The sequence below is a fragment of the Lentinula edodes genome (genome assembly GCF_021015755.1).
Source record: "Lentinula edodes strain Le(Bin) 0899 ss11 chromosome Unknown C8R40scaffold_8, whole genome shotgun sequence".
Lineage (NCBI taxonomy): Eukaryota > Fungi > Basidiomycota > Agaricomycetes > Agaricales > Omphalotaceae > Lentinula > Lentinula edodes.
In genome coordinates this window covers 607,716-619,248 of record NW_025764314.1, presented here as the reverse complement: position 1 = coordinate 619,248, position 11,533 = coordinate 607,716, and the positions used below count along the sequence as shown (strand labels likewise).

At 46.3% G+C, this 11,533-nt stretch overlaps 6 protein-coding genes across 6 annotated transcripts; 3 read left to right on the top strand and 3 right to left on the bottom strand.

Moving 5' to 3' along the window:
- Nucleotides 1–14: 14 nt before the first annotated feature.
- On the bottom strand, nt 15–1,521 carry C8R40DRAFT_1093256 (aldolase). The gene is made up of 3 exons (XM_046227587.1): nt 1,070–1,521; nt 523–1,014; nt 15–471 (listed from the first exon to the last, which is right to left on the bottom strand). Exons 1-3 carry the CDS (start codon nt 1,343–1,345, stop codon nt 118–120), a joined length of 1,122 nt encoding a protein of 373 aa, XP_046089069.1. The 5' UTR covers nt 1,346–1,521; the 3' UTR covers nt 15–117.
- On the bottom strand, nt 1,522–3,004 carry C8R40DRAFT_1093254 (band 7 family-domain-containing protein). Its single transcript, XM_046227586.1, has 9 exons — nt 2,834–3,004; nt 2,748–2,781; nt 2,649–2,697; nt 2,515–2,593; nt 2,272–2,456; nt 2,094–2,219; nt 1,983–2,045; nt 1,743–1,920; nt 1,522–1,677 (listed from the first exon to the last, which is right to left on the bottom strand). The coding sequence occupies exons 1-9, from the start codon at nt 2,976–2,978 to the stop codon at nt 1,631–1,633; spliced, it is 906 nt and encodes a 301-aa protein (XP_046089068.1). The 5' UTR covers nt 2,979–3,004; the 3' UTR covers nt 1,522–1,630.
- A 33-nt stretch (nt 3,005–3,037) lies between these two features.
- Nucleotides 3,038–4,505, top strand: C8R40DRAFT_1093249 (PQ-loop-domain-containing protein). The gene is made up of 8 exons (XM_046227585.1): nt 3,038–3,095; nt 3,159–3,184; nt 3,247–3,409; nt 3,465–3,788; nt 3,843–3,867; nt 3,915–4,058; nt 4,144–4,175; nt 4,234–4,505. Exons 1-8 carry the CDS (start codon nt 3,051–3,053, stop codon nt 4,324–4,326), a joined length of 852 nt encoding a protein of 283 aa, XP_046089067.1. The 5' UTR covers nt 3,038–3,050; the 3' UTR covers nt 4,327–4,505.
- A 456-nt stretch (nt 4,506–4,961) lies between these two features.
- On the top strand, nt 4,962–6,791 carry C8R40DRAFT_1039542 (uncharacterized protein; the record flags this gene model as incomplete). The annotated part of the gene is made up of 3 exons (XM_046223848.1): nt 4,962–5,332; nt 5,398–6,337; nt 6,390–6,791. 3 exons carry the CDS (start codon nt 4,962–4,964, stop codon nt 6,789–6,791), a joined length of 1,713 nt encoding a protein of 570 aa, XP_046089066.1.
- Nucleotides 6,792–7,367: 576 nt separating this feature from the next.
- Nucleotides 7,368–9,352, bottom strand: C8R40DRAFT_1067548 (Mif2/CENP-C like-domain-containing protein; the record flags this gene model as incomplete). The annotated part of the gene is made up of 6 exons (XM_046225921.1): nt 7,368–7,558; nt 7,622–7,712; nt 7,767–7,927; nt 7,978–8,262; nt 8,316–9,014; nt 9,070–9,352. The coding sequence occupies 6 exons, from the start codon at nt 9,350–9,352 to the stop codon at nt 7,368–7,370; spliced, it is 1,710 nt and encodes a 569-aa protein (XP_046089065.1).
- A 342-nt stretch (nt 9,353–9,694) lies between these two features.
- Nucleotides 9,695–11,302, top strand: C8R40DRAFT_1039029 (tRNA-specific 2-thiouridylase; the record flags this gene model as incomplete). The annotated part of the gene is made up of 8 exons (XM_046223793.1): nt 9,695–9,745; nt 9,794–9,931; nt 9,982–10,079; nt 10,127–10,200; nt 10,251–10,512; nt 10,553–10,747; nt 10,808–10,963; nt 11,017–11,302. The coding sequence occupies 8 exons, from the start codon at nt 9,695–9,697 to the stop codon at nt 11,300–11,302; spliced, it is 1,260 nt and encodes a 419-aa protein (XP_046089064.1).
- Nucleotides 11,303–11,533: the final 231 nt, after the last annotated feature.

Sequence of the window (11,533 nt, the reverse complement as noted above, 5' to 3'; positions counted from 1 at the left end):
ACCGATTTTGCTTGTGGTAATACCGAAGCTTAATTTAACTAGTACTGAGACTGAAGTACGAGTGTTCAAATATGTGATAACAATGATACAAAACTTAACCTTACAACGCACGGCTGACTACAGCTTGGCCCGAACTTCCCCATCCTTAGCCATCTCTGCATCGCGAATCTTCTTTGCTCTCAAGGCCCTACCCGCACGGCTGACACTCTCTCTTCCGAGTTTTTCACTTATCCACCAACCAATTTCAGTGATCTGATCGAGGTCAATCGTGCCCTTGCCATACTCTGTTCCAGTGATGCCATATTTGGAACCCTGCAAGGCGTAGAGGACATCTTCAGTAGCGACATTGCCTGTCGCTCCAGGAGAGTAGGGACATCCCCCAAGCCCACCAACGGAAGAGTCGATCGTACGCACCCCGTGCTCTAATGCAGTGAATACATTAGCCACTGCAGTGCCAAAGGTATCGTGAAACTGCAAGAAATGTCAGTAGAGAATTATGGAAACAAACATATTGGTTCCTACGTGGCCAGCCAGCTTTTCAACTGGCACATCCTTCTTCACTTCCTCCAACATCTCCGCTACCTGCGAAGGCGTACCACGACCAACAGTATCCCCAAGACTTACTTCATAACATCCCATTTCAAGCAATTCCCTGGAAACCTCTCGTACTTTCTTGTAATCAACCTGGCCAGTATACGGACACGCTATCGCCACACTGACGTACCCTCTTACTCTCAATCCCTTGTCAAGGGCTGCTCGCACCATTGGTGCCATTTTCACCAATGATTCGGTAATGCTAGTGTTGAGATTAGCGCGGGTAAACGCATCTGTTGCTGCTGTGAAGACGGATATCTCATCTGAAGGCGGAGGAACACTTTCGGAGTCTGGTGAAGAATTATAGGCATTAAGGACAGAAAGCAGGCCATCTAGTCCTTTCTGATTAGGTACCAGAACGGCATAGTGAACTTCTGGTAGTCGGTGCATCCTTGATATGATTTCACCTGTTCCTGCCATCTATTACCGAAAGCATTAGAGTTATATATACCGATAGCGAACTACAGTGACATGCCTGGGGAACCCACTTTGGACTCACGAATGAACCTGCTTCAATATTATTGCACCCAGCTAGCGCGAGCTTCTCAATAAGCTCGACTTTGACATCAACAGGGATGACACCCTTTTCATTCTGCAATCCATCTCTGGGTCCAACCTCCACTATATTTACCGGAATCTTAGCTTGTGTCGCATAATTCCGGAATTTACGTTTGGTTATCAGAGCGGCTGAGCCAGACCTAAACGGAGTACCCGAACTAGTGAAGACTCGAAGTGGAGAAGATGACAACATAGTGAGCGGTAGTAAGCAGTTAGAGGCAATGTGATTGTCGACGGATGGATAGAGATATAGAAATTTGGGTAAAGATTCACATTAATATAGGCGAAGAACTTTTTTCTTCGTCCGAAACAAAGAGGTCGCAGATTAAAATGTATGGGACGGTCGGGGAAAGAATAAGAGTGAACCGAACGACCGAAGAGGGTATCGGCCGATTTTGTCGTATATATATTGTAAATTACCAGTGCGAAAATATCTGATTCAACTGCGAAACTTAAATGTACAGACATTGTACATAGATTATGACCGTTTCGACTTGACCAGATCATTGACATTGTCACCAGCCACTAAAAGAGAGAGAGATAGTCAGTTTACAGTACTCCCTTTACATACGGTCTGTACAAATACTCACCATTCAAGAGCAAACTCTGTGCATCGAGCATCATTTTGTTGCCTGAAGTCGAAAGGAGAGTCGCAATATCTCTTGCAGCTTCTAATCGACGAAGCTCAAGGAAACCTTTATTTCCGCGAAGCGATTCTCCAATGAGTTCAGCACTTTTGGCTTCACCATCAGCGCGAACAATGATTGACTGAGAAGTGAACATATAAGTAAACAAGTCTCTGAAATATATATCCAGGAAAACAAGCTAACCTCTTTCTCCTGTACTGCTTGATCAACCAGAAAGGCTGCTCGAAGAGCATTTTGTTGAGCGATCTAAATAACTCTGAGAAAGTTTCATATCGTTCAAGGTGAGAGGATTACCTGCTTTGCCTCGACAGCATGGGTAAATTCCGGAGAGAAGGTGAGGTGGGTGATAGAAACATCGTCCAAAACAAGTTTGAATCGCAAAGCACGCTTAGTCAATCCTTCACGAACAAGTCGAGAAACCTTGCGACCGAATCTCAGTGGACAAACGGATAAACACAACCAAAAGGCCCACATGTTCTCGCTGTGTGATGAGTTGACTGGCGTTAAATTGTGCGACGACACTCTTCAGCACTTCGTTCACGATGGACGGTAATACCCTCTCGTCATAGTCTTGACCAAGTTCTCGGTAGATGACAGGCAGGTCGTCTATAGAGGGACGGGAAAGAACACGGCAGGTGATATTGACCATTTGTAAGTCTATTAGAAAATTATAATTGAGACTAAGGAGAATATATGGATTGGATGTAATACTCACCTTTTGTGCCGGTCAAACTGGCGATATTTCGTGGTTTGGCACGAATATCGAAGACCACGGGACGTTCGAACCAAGGTATCTGTGCGCACGACTTGGAGTCGAATCTTCGGAGTATGTGCACAATCACCACGTACCGCAAAATGTGTTCCTTCAGGATAGATCTCATTCTTGACACCTCGTAACCTGGACTAGAATGAGACGATACATCCAAAGATACATGAAAGCGCTCTCGCCTCGTGTATTTAATTGCACGATGGCCACCATCAACTAAAGTCCCGGGTCAGCTTATACTTCCTGTCTTCTGGAGTAGTGAACTGACCATTGAAGAGACTAGCGTTTAGGGCCAGACCACCGGCAACGAGGGCTACCAAAAGTCCACCTCCAGCAAGAAATCCTTGAGGAGGTCTGTTACCTCCTGCTTTCCTCACTTGTGTTGCAAACTTGCGAAAAGAATCTGGATCCATGACGGACTGAGAGAAGATTCAATAATGTCGATTACGTGACGCCGGTTGACATAACCGTCGTTTTTCTTGATCATGTACTCGTTCAATGACATTGACAGTGATACGTTGAGCAGCATCGTACGCACTGCCACAAACCCTCTTAAAATGTTATTGACAACTCTTGGTACATATTATCTGTAGCTGGGATGGGTCTCAATTGCATGCTGGTATGTTGCATGTTTTTTTGTACATAAAATCCAAGTATGAAAAGCTCATGTATAATTAACAGGATCGTAGTATATTCCCCTCAGATATACGCAAATTACACATTGCAGTCAGGAGAGGGCCTGAGTCTCGTCTTTGTTTACGTGTGGCTTTTGGGCGACATAACGAACATGACGGGTGCCATTCTTGCTGGTCTGTTGCCTACTATCATTATTCTTGGTCTATACGTGAGTTCTAGTCATTAAAACCTATCACTCTTATGCGTACTGACTGCTCTTGCAGTACACGTTGTGTGATATAATTTTACTGGTTCAAGTTTACTACTATCGCAAGAAAGCCACCAGGTCCCTTGCGTTCGAAGGCGTTGAAAGCGAGGAAACTCCTCTATTACCAAACAGCGCCAATAACCAAACCAAAAATGACATGACCTCAGTGAAAGGACTCGCTCTTCGATACGCTGGCGCGCTGATCTTCGTTGTAGTCACCGGAGTATTAGCGTGGTGGATCGGTAGCAACATTGAGATGGAAGAAAAACTTCCAAAGCGCCATAGTCTTTTCATGGTTTGGGCAATCCAAATTTTAGGCTGGACAAGTGCAATTTGCTACGTACTTGTCGCTTGCTATCTCTCTTGACGCGGCCTGACTTCTACGCCATTGTAGCTAGGCTCAAGAATTCCGCAAATCAGTTAGTGATCTTGTTCTAGTGTTGTGCTCCGTCGACCTTCTCTCTAGTCAAAAATTTCGGCACTCGATGTGAAGGCCTTGCTCCTGCGCTATTCTTCTTCTCAATTCTCGGCAACGCGACTTATTCTCTATCTATATGTGTCAAGAGCATGGAAAAAGAATACCTCATCACCAATGCTAGCTGGCTTGCAGGTGAGTATTATCGTCAGGTCTTTGCCGGCCAAAGTTTCTTCGCAACAACTACATTCATTGAATCCATCTATTTTTTCTCCCGAAGGCAGCGCGTTGACAATATTCTTGGATCTCGTTGTGAGTTTACCGTGTCTTGGGGTGAGATATACTAGAATGACGAGTCTTCTTCCCTAAGGTCCTATCCCAGTTCTCCTACTTTCGTTATATAGCTCTCAAACGTGTCGTCCGGATTCTGCCAGCCGAAAATATACCACAAAGAGAATCATAGATGCAAGTAACATTGAGCTTGGACTACGCCACTAGAGAACGGCGCTATGTGGTTCAATTGGATATTGATTTGTACTTATCTAGCGTCAGCAAGCCGAAGTGATAGATTGTTATACATAGTCTTGTTGGCCCAACAAAATGGTGGGAAGACTGAAATGGAAAATGGACAACGTGAACTTTGTTAAACATTCTGCCTCGAGGCTCGTCGTCTCTCCTCGTGTTCGAGAATCGAGATGTTTTTGTTGTGTTCTTGCCTTTACATCCCACGACTCAGTAGCACGATGCAAAGTTAGCCATCAGGCAGATTTGGATGTCGGACTCAGGACAACTACAGTAAAAGCCTCGTGGAGGAACGGAACGACAACTTTATCAAAATAATCCCTTTCTGAATTTCCTTTATATGTAACTGTTTCATTCATTCTCTTCTTACAACCGGGTACCACCCCTTCACAATCGGACATATCTAAACAAGAGGTTTGTGTGAAATGTCTCTGAAACAATCGATCCGAGCCTCAATATATCATTTCAGTGTCCTCGAGCCTCGAGGCGCTTGCCTCGCCTTAATTGAGCTAACTGTCTACAGACATATATAACGCGGGTCAGTGTGTCGATACTTTTGTTGATCTTCCCCGGGTTATGTCGGTGTACCATCGTGTGCCTCCTTCGTCCTTTGCGCCCCGCAGAGCTACAAGTCACCCTCCGGTCCATCAGTATCATCACCCTGCATATATACAGAAGCTCCCTTCGGTTGAAGGAAATGCCTTCCCCCGATGTCATCCAAGCGCGTCCATTCCGCGCTTGCGGGAAGCCATAAACTCACTGGATTCCAAAATGGCCTCCTTAATGAGCCAACGGCACGAGCTGGAGACTCACTTAGAGCAGGCAGTTCGGCTACAATCACCTATTCATCGCCTGCCCAATGAACTACTGGCCTCAATTTTTGTTATTGGAGTGCTTGGAATCAGGGACGAGAACCCTGTGATGGTGCCCACATTAATGCTAGTTTGGTCAGTGGTATGCCATTATCCTCTTTCGCTTTATCAACTCATTGCATTTCATGAACGCTGGGCAGTCATTATTGGGAAGAAGTGGTTTTAGACACTCCCGTGCTCTGGTCCAAGATCTCGGTCAGCCCTCACGACTCCCTAGAAAAGGCGAGACGTAAACTATCGAGATCGAAATCGTGTCCTCTTGACATTTCCATCTCTTTCGGGCCTCGCCTGGAGCATTTAAACACCGTCACTGAACAGGTTATTCATGCGATGGATCTTTTTCGACCAGCTCTCTGGCGAACAAGATCTTTCAGCTTGAGTGTTCCCACACGACCTCAAGCTCATGCCGCTCTCTCTCGCTGCCAGGAAGATGCACCCTTACTGGAATCTTTGACCATCCAAATTTACCGTTCTCAGGACGATCACTATTCTAGTCCCCCGCTTCCCCTCTTTCGTGGTCATACTCCATGTCTTCGTTCATGTTCCCTAACCTCTTTCAATTTTGGCTGGGATACGCGTCTTGTGTCTCGGCTTCGTGTCCTCAAACTTGGTGGTTATTTCAATGGTTTTGTTCCGTCGCCGAGCACGCTCCTGGGTATACTCCGCCTTTGTCCTGAATTGGAAGAGTTCGCTCTCAGGAACATGTCCGATGTGGACTCAGATTCTTGTTACCCTCCCTCTTTTCAAGAAATCGACTCTCCTAAAACCTCCAAGACGGTTCGACTGCCCCGACTTTCAAAGATCTCGTTCTACTACTCCGGCATTGTTTTCACCCGCCAGATCATGAACCAAATCACTTTTCCGAATCTAGAGTCACTCGAAATGTGTTACCTCGAAAACGTCACACCGATCCTCCAACTGCTTTACACGCAATCCTTAACCCGACTCCCATTGCAATCGTTACGGATTGAATCGTGCTTTTTCAATGAACCAAAGCTGGTGACCCTTCTTCGAAAGTTGCCATCTATGACTAGCCTGGAACTTGTAGATGTCGAGGATGCTTCGTCAAACCTATTAACAGTGCGTGTCAAAATTCGTCTAAATGGCGCCACATATTGATTTCTCATTCCAGAGTCTGTCTTCCTCTCAGCCATGGATTTGTCCTAAACTGGATACAGTGACCCTAGATGGATGTACTTCTCTCGATTGGGACTCTCTTCGCACCTTTGTGGAGTCCCGGCTTCCTGTCAACTCTTATCCCCGATATCAAGATGCTCGTGCCTTCCGTTCAGCCCAGGCCGCGACCAAGACTATCTCTGCTTCTGCCGTCGCTGCAGGCTACTCTCGTTCCAGTAAATCCAGATCCGCTCAGCACCCTCAAGCGGTGCTTCCGGGTCCACGTCGCATACGCTCCATAGACGTTACACGCTGCAGTCAAATTAGCAAGGAGATGGTACAGTGGCTGAGAATGTACATTCCGGAAGTCAAATGCGAACCTGCCAAAGGGGTCTGGGGAGAACCCATGATGCCTTGAGGCTTTACGAAACTAATGAGCTGCAGATGATTTTGTTATCTTCAATTTCTCCACAAGTTTTCTGTTCTGACATTCTGATGTGTCGTCCTGCCTCCCGAAATCTGTTTTGTTATGCTTGCATACCATTTATAACCTTTATCATTGTAATTTTATTTCACCAAGCATCAATGTATTTCTAGTGATTCCCATCTTATCCTTGTAGAGCAATATCATGACTTTTGGCACGAAATTGATTCGAGAGCTTTCGTTATATATACAAAGAGTCGGAGTCAGGTTCAGGACCGATGCATCCGTCGTCAATGGAGACGATGTTATGGGACTGCAAAGGACGCAGTCAGTTGGGCGTCACAAATCAAGTGACGCTGAGCACCCTCACAGCCGCTATCCGTTGTCCTTTATTCACCAACGTGCTATCCTTTTGAAAATGACTAACCAAGCCATCAAGGAACGTGAATGCGAGGAATTAGACTGGCCACGGTGACTATTGAACGATGACTAATAACACAACATCGAGAAAAACATACAAAACAAGAGTTTCAAAAAATAATCATGAACCCAATACCCGTTCTTTAAATTTCAAACCCCAGTTGTAGTAGCTCTCTTGGTCGCCGGAGGAGTCTTTGACAATCCCGCAACACTTGAGGTACGCGGCAGAGTGTTTGGCTTGCGTGGAGACTCGGGGTTTTCAGCTGTTGGCTCTTGGCGAGCCTGCGCGAAAAAAAGCTTCGCCTCGCGATCGCCGATGTTCTCGATGAAATATGTGTTTCCTGCAAACCAAAGCCAAATGATTGAGCCTCGAACGAGACAAAGATACAGACACGATGACATACCTCGAGGGACCATGAACTGAGCACCAGTACACAAAATGCTACTCGTCTCGTGTATTTTCAGATTGATGGCGCCTTGAATAAGATAAAAGGTCTGCGCAAAGCGTGTCAGTAATACGATCGAATTGGATCAAATATTGCTACAAACATAGGTGTTATCTTTGGTAGTCTTAGTCGGTTTTCTTCCGTGCACTGGGATGGTTAGGTGACCAGAAGCTGTGAAATTGTCGTCGCCGAAAATCCGTTGGTATGCCCATTCGCTGTTGGCAGCGCGATGAGGTTTGATATCCTTGGCAAGACAGATTATTCCTAAAGAATTCCTCTGAAAAATGTTTCGCGGGGGTAGTAAAACAACGGACGTTTGTCCTTAGGTTCTTTCGTCTTCCAATCAATCACACTGACTACAGCATTTGTATCATCATCCCAACCTTCTTCGGGGTCATCCGCAGGTTGAACGGTCTTACTTCTACCGCGCTTCCGCTTATGGTGTTTGCCTAAAGGCTCCTTCGGTTCCTCCGGTATTCGAATGATTTCTTTAATGTGAGGTACAAGGATGGTGCCATGCGTAGGCCGTTCATACACATATTTCTCGTTTCTCCACCACTCGAGTGGTCTGATAGGTCTTCGTTGACTGCGGCGCACACCTGAGGATAGATGAAATAGTGGGTCCAAATCATCATAAGTGCAAACGACATACCTTCGCGATGAGTTTCCTTCTTCCTTGCTTGTCCCTTCTCCTTCTGCTTCTCTTTCCCTTTATCCATCCTGGACTTCTTCGATGCAACCGCTTCTTCTTCTTCGTCCTCCTGGACTTCTTCTTGTTCACCGATAGACTCATTACCGTTGGTGAGATCTTCAAGTTGCTGTTGAATCTCATCCTCAGCGTCAGGCGTCTGTGTCCTTGGTGGTGGCTCTTCAGGGGATGTTGTTCGCTCGATAGCCTGCCCTCGTTTTCGCTTAGGAGACTGAGCAGGAGGGTCATCTGACGAGGGAGGGTTCCCCTTCTTGCGCTTGGGCGATGGAATGGGTAGTTCGTCCACAACGCCATCCATTTCATCATCTTCCATAGCATCTCGATCCAATTCGGTGAAGCTTCGGTGTGATATAGATAAATCGTCGGGGAACCCAATATCGAGGGACATATCTGCGAAACCATTTGTGCCATGTGTTGTGGTCGATATTGGATCATCGTCGTTGACCATGACTCGCTGAGAGAGACGAGAGCGTCCAGCACTAATATTGCTGTGGCGTAACTTGTTATGCGAACGGGTGTGAGGTGATGGTACATCGTCAAACTGATTGGCAGAGTTTCGTGCCACGGGTCGAGACATCGAGTTCGTTCGTCTGGAAATGGGGGAGCTGGGTTGTCTGGAGTTGGCTATGTAGTGGATTGGGCCTTTTCAAAAGTGAATATTTCATTATTACAGCACGAACACTAAAGTAATACGCACTGTCGATTTCCATGTCAGAGTCACCCTCCTCCTCTTGGGGCTCTGGGTCCGGAGAAATGCCTTTCTTCTTCTTCTTCGAATCTTTGATCTTATATGGTGTGATTTTATCTGCTTGCTGAGCGAAATGCTCGTATGTTTCGAAGCCATCTGAATCTGGGTCGTGCGCGACCTTGACGCCGGTTTTCCTCGTAACTTCGAGGGAATCACCTCTGTAGGGTATATGCGCCTTCGGAGGTCGGCGTCTAGAGCCAATGCTGCTCTGACGAGGTCGTGTTTCTGGCATAGTGGCACTTGCAAGAAAGTGGTGATAACGCCGTCACCGGCCCAGATGGGGAACTGCAGTGTAAAGTTCGAAGGAACAGGCGCGCGCGCTGCACGACATTTGCCCACGTGATGACATCCGTCCCGGTTACCGTTTCAGCCCAGTTTTCGACCTAAGCATTTTCTTCACTGATCAGCCTTCATGGCAGGTGTTCGACTCTGTTCTCGGGTAGCTTTCAAGAGATATTATTCACGCACCTTGTCTACTCATGCCTATCGTGAACCCATGCCAGGTGACAAAGGTGCGCTTCGGACTTTTGGAGGAAACTAATAATCTCTAACATCTTCTCTAGTTGTCGTTGGCATGTCAGGGGGCGTCGATTCTTCCGTTACTGCAAGGCTACTCGCGAACCAAGTCTAACTACGTTTCTCTTTGGCGACAAGCTTCTAATATGACGTGCAGGACTACGACTTGTCTGCAATTTTCATGCGCAACTGGGATACCAGAGATGAATCTGGGACAGACAAAGGTTGCGAATGGGAGAAAGACTGGGACGACGTTCAACGCGTTTGCAAGTCACTCGGAATCCCATGCACCATGGTGTGCTACTCTTGTGTTAGAGATATCTTCTAGTTAATGATCGCAGACAGATTGATCTTTCGCGGGAATACTGGAATAGAATATTTCAACCAGCTTTGGATGTTTGGGAAAGTGGGTCTACGCCGAATCCCGATGTTTGGTGTAACAGGTACAGTGTAGGCCTTTTGATCATACTGCATGCTGACTTTTGCGTAGAGAAATCAAATTCGGGGCTCTTTTGGAACGATTACCCGTCGATCCAATCACAGGAATATCATGGTTTGCTACAGGTATGGGCAGTTGAACCTTCTTCTCAATCCCACCATTCAGATGAAACAAGGACACTACGCAAGGAAACGTTGGTCTTCGAATGGCCGTCCCCAACTTCTCTCTGCAAAAGACCAAACAAAAGATCAGTCGTACTATTTGTCGTCAATATCTGAGCAAGGCCTTGCACGAGCGCTTTTCCCTCTGGGCGAAATAACCAAAGTCGAGGTCCGAGAACTCGCACGGAAGTATCGATTAGAAACAGCAGAGAAGCCGGAAAGTATGGGTCTATGCTTTGTTGGCGAGAGAGGAAAATTTAGTCAATTTTTAAGCAAGTCTTTATCCAATGACGCGCTGCTTGCTTCTCAACTTAAGTCGTCTTGTAGATTCTTACCTCAGACCCAATCCCGGTCCGATAATTGACTCTACGATGCAAAAGGTGATCGGACATCATGAAGGCCTTTGGACATACACAATTGGAGAAAACGCCAAGGTAGCAGGACAGCCCTCCAAAATGTTTGTTTCGCACAAGGACCCTATCAAGAATGCCATCTATGTCGTTCCGAGTAGGTGAGTATCTTGTTCAAGGCGTCTTGGGGACGGGCGAAGACTGAAACATCTATATTGCAGTAATCACCAAGCCTTGCTCGAACATCGAGTGATTTGCAAAGAATGGAAGTGGATTTGGAATGATGCCCCTCCTGCCACCATTTTTGAACCAGCAGGTTTCCGTGCGGCGGTCAAAGTGCGCCATCGTCAGGATGTTCAGTCATGTATAGCTAAGACGTGCAACTTTTGCTCCTAACCTGTAATTCATTGTCTAAGCCAAGCTCTGACAGTGCCCATGATGGAAAGCTTGAGATCATAACCAACGAGCCTATGCGCGGGGTATCGCCAGGTCAAGTTGCTGCTCTGTGGGACGGAGATTGGTGTCTCGGATGCGGTGTAATCGCTGCTACAGGCAATTCCCTGCTGCACATTGTCGATGGACGATTCAACGCTTCTCATGTTGCGAAACAAGTTGACCAATTTCAGAAAAAGAGGAATACAAAATCTACAGGTGAAGGTCCGCCTGAACGAAGTCAACTCCAAAAACCATCGCCAGGATCGAAAATCCCAACATGAAGCCCCACTCGGCAAGTTGAAAAAACTGGCGAAGGAAACGAAATATTGCTATTGGTGATAAGTCTTGCCATTTCTGCTGATACCTTCAATTTGTGCATGTCTTCGATCCAGGAATTAATTGTACCACTTTAACAACAACAAAAATGTATCCGCATGAAATCCACTTTGATCAACCATAAGAGTCAGTTTGATGTGCAGAGTCGCCCTGACTTTACTAGTGTCAGATTTCTA